This window comes from Populus alba, chromosome 14, assembly GCF_005239225.2.
Source record: "Populus alba chromosome 14, ASM523922v2, whole genome shotgun sequence".
In the NCBI taxonomy this organism is placed as follows: Eukaryota; Viridiplantae; Streptophyta; class Magnoliopsida; order Malpighiales; family Salicaceae; genus Populus; species Populus alba.
Window position 1 is genome coordinate 12069094 of NC_133297.1, and position 9077 is coordinate 12078170.

Consider the following 9077-nt stretch of genomic DNA (forward strand, 5'->3'; position numbering starts at 1 on the left):
AGCAGACATAGCTTCTTCAATCTCCTTGGATTACGAGATGAGAATATATATAATTTGACTCAGGCCGTTTTTTTTTTTAAAAAATAAACCCGGTTAAACAGGTTATTTTAATGTTTTTTTTACATAAAAAATTCAGAATATAAATAAAAAAAGTTATCAAAGCATCTAATGAAATAAAATAATAACCATTAATATAAATAAACAAAATAAAAAGTTGTTACTAATAACTAAAAGAAAATTTTTTTAAAAAAATAAGAGATGGATGTAGATTAAAATATTTAATCTTGTAAAATGAGATATTTATTTATTTATGTTAATCAAATTTATTTTATTAAAATTAATAAAAGATAATAAAAATATAAATAGAAACATATAAAATTGAGTGAATAAAATTAAAAAAAAAATACTATGTAAGATTGATTGGACATATCAAAAATATTATTTCAAAATAAGTATTTTTATATATATATATATATATATAATGAAGCTTGTCTGTAAAAAAAAAAAATCAATAAAAACTAAACACAACAAAATATTTTTTTAAAAAAAAACTATTCAAAAAAAGCTTGGAAACCTCATTGCCTAGGTTATGAGAATGGAATAAAACAATAAAAAAAAATTGAAAATAACTACAACCAACATTTAAAAAAAAAATGATGCAGAATAATGAAACCGTAAAAAAAAATGGGAAAAAAAAAGGAATCTCCAACCATATCAACTCTTAAAACTTGTGATTCGTGTAATTAGATTGGATCCATGATAAATAAAAAAAATCAAAAAGCTTAATACCTAACAAATTAAACACTAAATAGTGAAACTAGAAAAAAATCTATAAAATGAAAAATTATAATTAAAAGAATGAGGTTGGGAATCAAAATTTTAAAAAAAAAAAATTAGAGGGCATAAAAAAAACTAACATTAGTGTTAAATTGAAAAGAAAAAACTTTAACAAAAAAAAAATCAAAAGAGTAAGGGTTAAATTGAAAGAAAAAAAATAACATGAACTTTGATTTAAGAACGAAATTGAAAACAACAAAACTTTAATAAAAGAGCTAGGGAAATAAATCGAAAATCAAAACAATAAGGACAACATTGGAAACAATAATACATGACAAATTGTAATTCAAGAATGAAATTGAAAAGATTAAAAAGTTTTTCAAAAAGGATAAGGAATAAAATAAACAATCAAAAACTTAAAAATCAAAATTGAGAAACAAATGAAAAGAGGTCTGGAGAGCACTTTTGTTGGGAGAGAGAGAACAACAAGAAGAAAAAGAAAGTAACAACCATTGACGTTAAACCGTTCATCAAGTACCACCATGTGCAGCACTATGAGAAAGAGGACATGATGGTGTTTTCGATGATATAATGGGACAACATATTTGACCATGGAAATACGTCAAAAATAACTCCCAAAAAACATGAACGCACCCTACATGCTATCTACTTTTTAATTTAAAAATTAATTAATTAGAATAAAATATCTAAAACACCTCTTGTTATCCCGGCATTAAACAAAAAACCCTCACGTGAAAAGAAAAAAACATCATTGGACTCTTTCCTTATTTTTTAGTGATTGTAAGGGCAAAAGGACCCTTTCATAATCTGGAAGAAATGCAAAGACATGGATACCCTTTGCAAGCAATTTAATTTTTTTGATCTAGAGGGGAAATAAATAATTATATTTAAAAAAATAGAAGATGGTAATAACCTCTAGCAATTTTTTTAATAACCAATTGATATCTTTGAAAAAGATAAAATTACCCTTAGAATCAGAGCACCCAAAATTCTCTTCAAAGAACAAAATTGATGTTAGGCTGTCATGATGCACAATGTATATATGTTTGTAATTGTAGTAACAATAATGATTTAAAGTGATTTTTATTTAAAAATACATTAAAATAAAACTTGATTTTGGTAAAAAAATAAAATAAAATAGATGTTTTCCGACTTCAGGCATGACAAGGCATTAACCATAGCCACACCGACACTGCAGGCATGCCAAAAAGAGAGGGAATCAAAGTGCAAAATAACGCGACAAAACCATCACACTCATTGCACTGTGCAAAACCAGAAAGATGAACCAAGCTAGGCAACCGACAAAAGAAGGACAATAAATAACATGAAGCAGTCATTACACTGGGAAGATGGTTCCTGTTGCTTTTTAAAATATTATTTTTTTAGAAAAACATGTTAATAATTTTATTTTATTTTTTAAAAATTATTTTTTAAATTAGCACATCAAAATAATTTAAAAACATCAAAAATATATTAATTTAAAACAAAATAAATAAAAAAATTTTAAATTTTTTCAAAAATATTTTTAAAAAACACTCCCAAACCAAGCAAGATCTGCTCCGTCAACCACGGGCACATTCATCTTCAATGCAAGAAAACACACAAGCTGAAAACAGGCAAACTTCTCAAGCAAAGAACATAACACGAGATCATGAGCAATATTCAACGAACAATTGCGAGTCATCATAGAAACACACAATGTCGATGAACAAACAGGAAAAGAAAAGGGCAAAGATCATAACAATGTGGAAAATCAACCATGAGAATTACTGGTAAAAAAAATGCCCAAGTTGAGCACAAAAGAGCGTGCCCAATGGGAAACAACAACAATAGAAAAAGCTTATATAAGAGGCTTATAGCAATATTACACCCTAATTTTGACGAAATATATACAACAAAATAAACATATAATAAAACAATAAACGTAGCTGGAAAGGGCCACGAGGACCTAACACGGAAACCAAATCGAAAGAACCAGACCGATAAAAAAGTCATAAACTCCCAGCCATTCCGAAAGAAGTCGCCACTGCGCGCCAAGCCATATGAGAAAACAAAGAGATAAAAATTGAAAATTGATGCCAAGCCACATAAAGCTTTTGAGAGCGAGATGAGCCACCAAAGACCAGGAAAACGAAGAGATGAGAGGCGAGATTTGTGAATTCCACTGCTTGAGTACACTGTGTCATGCCTCACAGGTCACAGTGAAAGTCTGACCTTTTAGCTTTTGTTATAATGGTGGAAAAATTTAAAAAAAAAAAAAAATCTTTGTTTTTTTTCCAGTTTGGAAAAATACATTATTTAGGCACCGAGTTCTTTTTTTCATTTTTCTTAGAAAAATAGAGCATATTGATCCATCATTGAACATGGTCTAGAATTTCTAGTTCAAATGCAATATTTTTCTATCTAAAAAATTACTATGTTAGTTTTTCAATTTTACAAATTTATAACGAGTTTTGAAAACACGGTTAATTTAGAATCTTTAAAATATGTTTTTTAAACTTGATGTGAATTAAAAAAATTAGTTTTTTTAGAGAGAAATATTGCATTTGAACAAGAGAAATGTTGCATTTGAACCAATAATCCATGGAACGATTATCCGAACTGCAAACCCAAAGCAACTAGCTGCCGGTGGATATTAGCTCTTACTGTCTTACAGGAGACTTTCATCAACACCTCTGTAGTAAACACCGGACAAATTAAAACGAAGAAAATTCAGGCAGGTCGAGAGGAAAATGTGAGTTGAACGTCTTCTTTTTGCCTCTTAAATACTTCTCGATTTGTTCAAGCACCTGCCAAAATTTAAGTTGAGATTAGAAAAAACATCATCGGAAATTTATGTTCCTCATTTCTTCTGTACAGCCTTGATGAGTTAGAGCACAAATAGAACCTCAATTGCTATTATGGTTGGCGTGAGATGGGAGACATCCTCTTCCAAATCATCAGCAAGCTCTGTAAACAAGAACGACATGTAGACCCATGTTTTCTTTCCCCTCAAACTCAATCGAATAGAAGATTTAATGAAAGGGAAAGAAAGGAATCATTCAGCATGTCAATGGCGCACATACTTGAAAGAGAAACAGTAACATCAGCGCTGGAATACTTCTCTACTCGCTTTTCCAAAAGAGGAGACAAACTCATCAAAGCCTGTGAGGATGTTAGAGAGGGATGCTTTAGAACTAATAATTATATCTTAAATACACTCAATCCTACCAGCTACTCACTCTCCAGAGTTGGTGGAAGGATGTTCAGAATGGCAGAAACTCACCTTTGTGTAAGGATCCCCGGAATCGAAGTCCAAAAGAGGACGGGAATCAGTTCCTACAGCAGCAATTCTCCTTGCAAGGGCATCCAGAGGTACATCTAAAAAGACAGTGATGCCTTTCCTCATGTATTCCCTTAAAATCCAGGGAACACAGTGGATTGTTAATTCAAATGAGAGTATAAGGTTGTATGATTAGAGACCAGAGCAAAGATTATACCGATGATTCAAGCATACCAATTGATTGGATGAAGGACTGCACCGCCGCCGGTAGCAACAACTAGCTGAGACTTTGAAGACAACTCTTGCAACGCCTTACTCTGAGAAAAAAACAGTGCAAGCAGTTACTTTATTATCCAATGAATAATATACTATAAAAAAATCCCGATTGCACTTGATATTGAAGTTATTAATGACGAATTAAGATGCTGTTATCAGGACAAACTAAGGTATTATCCAGAAATGCATTTGTGAAAAATAAAAAAAAAATAGAACAGAAGATTATTTCACTTGAACCAATTCCATAACAGATATGATGTATCAAAATTCAAGATGTTCATGGGATAAGTTTTTTAGTGTTTGGATAATAGTTAATAAAAAAAATATTCAAGCATACAATTTTTTTTCTTCTTAGCCGTAAGAAGTACCTGAATTAATGATAAAATCTCAATGCCTGCAAAAATAATCTCAATTGATGGTATTTAAAAACCTTTCAATGATAAAATTAATAATTTTTAAGAAAAAAGCAATAAATAAAAGAAAATAACTTCAAATTCCAAGAACAAAAATATTTGTTCTTGTTTTTTAAATTAATTTTAAATTAATTAATACTCTAAATATATGTAAAGTTTTAGAATAAAAAAAATTTTGAACATTTTACCTAAATGATTCATGGAATATTTATAACCCATGAACCTTGTTATCTTCATGAAAGAAAAAGATTGGAAAGATTTTTGTTTTTAATAGCATTAATGATGGATTAATGACAGATAAATATCTCTTATAAGTCATTAATAAAATAATAAGTGTTGGAGAACCTATAAGATATATTTTATACACATCTATAGATATAGAGAAATCATTACCCATGACATAAATAATTGATGTAATTAATCTAAAAATATAGCTGCATGGTCCTAGATTTCTAAGGCTAATTGGACCTGACATATAAAAAAACTCATATAAAAATAGAATATTTGTTCATCAAGTTCATAGATAAAAAACAATGATGCTTTATATTTTTAATTCCGCTTCCCCTTATAACCCTCCCCCCTGAATGGTTACTAAGGCAGGCAACCAAAAGTACAATGCAGAGGAGATGAAAACAAACCTCATTGTCTCTGAAGACACTCTCACCATGCTGCTGAAATATTTGAGCCACTGGGATTTCTCCAACAGCTTGTTCTACGCAGGTGTCGCTGGAAAACCAGCAAGAATTTACAAATCCATGCAAAACAAGAATGATAGAAGTACAAAGTGCCGAGAGCATAGCCAAGAGCTAGATTTACAAAGTAATAACCCAATCATGAGAGTCCGAGCTAGATTTACTCGAGGGAAATTAATGTAGATATGGCAGAGGTAGTCAGGGAACAAACCTATCTGCAAAAGCATAACCAAGAGCCTCCGACAAGACCTTGCCGACGGTTGTTTTTCCACATCCCATCATTCCTGCGTTTACACGCTATAATGAGTTGAATAGGAAAAAGAAAAAGGGCTGTCTCCCGGCCCCGGAAAGGAGTTCGAATTTAGAGAGGGAGCTGACCGATCAGAAATATACAGCAGCTATTTAAGCATGGGGCAAGCTCTTTCGCCTTTTTCTGCAATAATGCAGCAATCCAATCATACAAATTCGACCGAGTCTTAAGTCAGTCAGCTCAATGTCTAGCTAGGTCTCAAAGTTAGATACCATTTACTGCTGCCTACATATCGAATTTCTAAATCATCATTTCCACAACATAAAATATTTAATTTGTCAAGCTCCATGCATGCACAGGCTCAGAGAGAACAATATCCCTTACCTTCAACAACCTTTCATCGAAAAATGCATAAAGATCTCCTGATTCCATTCTAGGAGCTACAAAACACGCAGGGTCAAGAAGAAAAGTCATAAAAGACAGCTTAATCTGGTATATTTTACAGATATGAGAATAACATTTATGGAACTAATCGACAAGCAAAGCAAGTACTTCTACACAGCACAGAAAATAGCTAAAAATAAATTCCACATTCTCAAACACTCCAATCTCTTCAGTGAAATACATCTCAAGTTAATGCCACTGTAAAATTAAATCACGTTGTCTATATATACACTAAAAATATGTGAAGTAAGTTAGAATGCTACTGTGATAGTAATCATCTTCTTACCATGCAGCATTGTATGAGTATTAGAGGAGGATGGCAAAATCTGTAGGTAATAATGTAACTGGTGCAAAGTTGCAGTTCTTTGGGGTACATCCACGTCGAGCACTGGTACTCCTGTTGATCAGCATCATTGATATTCATTGAGTCTTGCAATGGAAAACGACAATCAAGTTAACGCCACAAATGAAAAAGTGTTTTTTGCTGTGTTATCAATTTCAGATCTTTGAAATAATATATTTCCTGTAGCAAATTTATGTAAATATTTTTCGAGTAGTATCACTCACTTTTCAACCACCATCACCTTTCAACAACTATATTACCACTATAGTGTAGTCGTTATTAGTTATTTGTTTTTTTATTGGTTGCTACTAAATAAAAACAAGAACAAGAGAATAAGGTAAATAAAAAAGAGAAAGATAATGCAACTAGAGTGTGAAAAGTGTAAATTTGAGAGAAAATACCAAGGTGTAAGAATGAAACACTGAGTTTTAAAATTATATTGGGGTTGAATTGAATATTTGTATCATTCTTTTAATAATATATAATTTGTTGTTTCCATGGATGTATCCAATTTTGAGAAACCATGTAAATCTATTTGTTTATGTTTTTTTTAATATTTTGCTTTTGGTTCAGTATACTCAACATGACCAGCTGACCAATATCACAGTGTTCTTGTCTGCATGATCGGTGTTTGCCTTGCAATCTATTTTTTAAGGTTATTAAGATTTAATCATGGCAATCACGTAATAATTAAGGATCTTTTTCTTTCAATCAAGCAACGATGACTTATTTTAATTTTATGTGCAGTATTTTGTAGCATGATCCTCTCTTTAGTTTTAGGTACTTTTTATTTTGTATGTAACTATTCTTTAGACTGTTTTGTTTGCTGGAGCATAACTTGCCTCCGTACCAGAGAGATGCAAGATAATCTGGAGGGAAGAGAAGTACTGTTTTGTTTGTTAGCGATAACAGCCACATAAGATGTCTTGCGGGCAAACATTGTGTAAATTTATATTAAAAAATAATATAAATTATATTTAAAAATTTTATTTAATAATTTAAGTTATTAATTTAAAATAATTTTTTAACATGAGAACTTTGATGAATAAACGATCACAAATTTAAATCTCACTATATTTATTTATTTAACAAAAATTAAATACAAGATAATACAGGTCCGTACAAGTTTTAAGTTCAAAAGATTTTTATTTGAAGGAATATGTTAAAAAATAATAAAAATTATATTCTTAAACTTTATTTAATAAAATTTAAGTTATTAAATTAATATGATTATTTAATATTTGGTCGTCTAGTTCTCAATCGTATATTTTGATTTTTTACTGCAGGTATTATTAATATAAAAATTACTGTATATGATTTGATAATATTAACTTTTGATATTTAGAAGTAAATATGGTAATAAAAAGATTCAAGCATACAAAGACAAAATAAAAGGCCAAAATAACACCTAGACCGTTGGGTTTAATGGGACCTTTTTATATTATTCAAGCTATATATATATAATGTTTAGCATCACTCCTTTGATGAATGCATTGTGAGCATATTAATTTGCTTCTATAATTACAGCAACAAGGGTGCTCTAACTCGTTCAGAGCTCAAGTCACGCATGATAATTGATGATGGAAAAAGAAAATGAGGTATGATTGTTGTGAATTTGGTGAGTTGCATTTTGCTGCAAGTTGAATATTTAAATTTATTACTCGAAAATATATGAATTTTAAAAAAAATTAGATTGATTTAAAAAAAAAAAAAAACCTAGACTGAGGAAAGAAACTAAATTTTCTTTCATGAAATATATCCTAGATTTCAAATCTATGAACAAAACCATTAAGATCTTTCATGAATTATAAAATAAAAATCCATACATTATATTAAAAATTAAAATTACAATTCTATAAAATAAAATAAAATAAGAAATAGTTAAAAAAGAACTGTGTGGTCAAATTGAAAAGGATGGTACTGAATACTCTGGGGGTCTATTGAAATTGACGGTTGCATGTGAATTATGTGAAGGACAGAGGTGCACGAGTGCTAATTTGAGAGGGGGGGAAGAAGGCACGACAGCATTGATGCCTCAGTTATTGCTGGTAATTATTTTGGAGGGGAAATGCGCGCGTGAATTTACCATTGTGTTTTTAGTGGGCTAAAATAGGAAAATGCACAAAACATAAGGCGTGCAATCCCCTGAAAAGCAAACACTGTGCATCTGAAATCCAAGTGATACTGTGCTCACCACTGCTGCAAATCTCAGGGTAGCCTTTTTACCATTTTTCTTCTGGATAGGGAAATGCAGAATGGGATCTTTACTGTAATTGTGAACATAAGCTTCGAGGGCTCGAGGACGAAGCTAAGAGAGCAGAGGGCTGAAGCCTGCAGTTCCTGGAGCTGTTGAGGTTCTTGGTTCAAGGTAGATTGCAGCGAGGGTTGCAAAGCCCCTTAAATAGCGTAGTATTTCAGATAATAACTAAAATCAATCATAAAACAGAAAGATCGTGTGGAAATACTCGGATTAATAATAAAAAAAAAAATAAAAACAACTTTGGTCATGTTTGGAATGGAAGTAAAACAATTGCGCGAGTTTTCAATGCAAACCCTAAGCATAGAGAAAATTATTTGAACACCAGGAGAAACAACAACG

The 9077-nt window shown here is 30.9% G+C and overlaps 1 protein-coding gene across 3 annotated transcripts; it reads right to left on the minus strand.

Annotated features, from left to right (window-relative positions):
- Positions 1-3343: 3343 nt before the first annotated feature.
- Positions 3344-6501, minus strand: LOC118051942 (shikimate kinase 3, chloroplastic). 3 transcript variants are annotated; one of them, XM_073404385.1, is made up of 10 exons: positions 6422-6501; positions 6076-6131; positions 5820-5874; positions 5653-5725; positions 5388-5475; positions 4295-4377; positions 4064-4193; positions 3864-3942; positions 3686-3747; positions 3344-3587 (listed from the first exon to the last, which is right to left on the minus strand). In XM_073404385.1, exons 1-10 carry the CDS (start codon positions 6429-6431, stop codon positions 3495-3497), a joined length of 729 nt encoding a protein of 242 aa, XP_073260486.1. In that variant the 5' UTR covers positions 6432-6501; the 3' UTR covers positions 3344-3494. The 3 variants fall into 3 exon arrangements, 2 of the variants coding, with proteins under 2 accessions (XP_073260486.1, XP_073260485.1); XM_073404384.1 differs by lacking the exon at positions 6422-6501 and having other exon boundaries at positions 6076-6348; XR_012167875.1 differs by lacking the exon at positions 6422-6501 and having other exon boundaries at positions 3501-3587; positions 3686-3781; positions 6076-6368.
- Between the last annotated feature and the right edge of the window lie 2576 nt (positions 6502-9077).

Bases quoted from the DNA above. Each gene is read 5' to 3' on its own strand.
- LOC118051942 (XM_073404384.1), bottom strand. From the start codon at position 6,165: ATGACTTTTCTTCTTGACCCTGCGTGTTTTGTAGCTCCTAGAATGGAA. The intron at 5,476-5,652 runs GTTTGTTCCCTG...CTGGTTTTCCAG, and splicing joins GGTTATGCTTTTGCAGATAG to CGACACCTGCGTAGAACAAG. The intron at 4,194-4,294 runs GTATGCTTGAAT...CTGGATTTTAAG, and splicing joins GTCCTTCATCCAATCAATTG to GGAATACATGAGGAAAGGCA.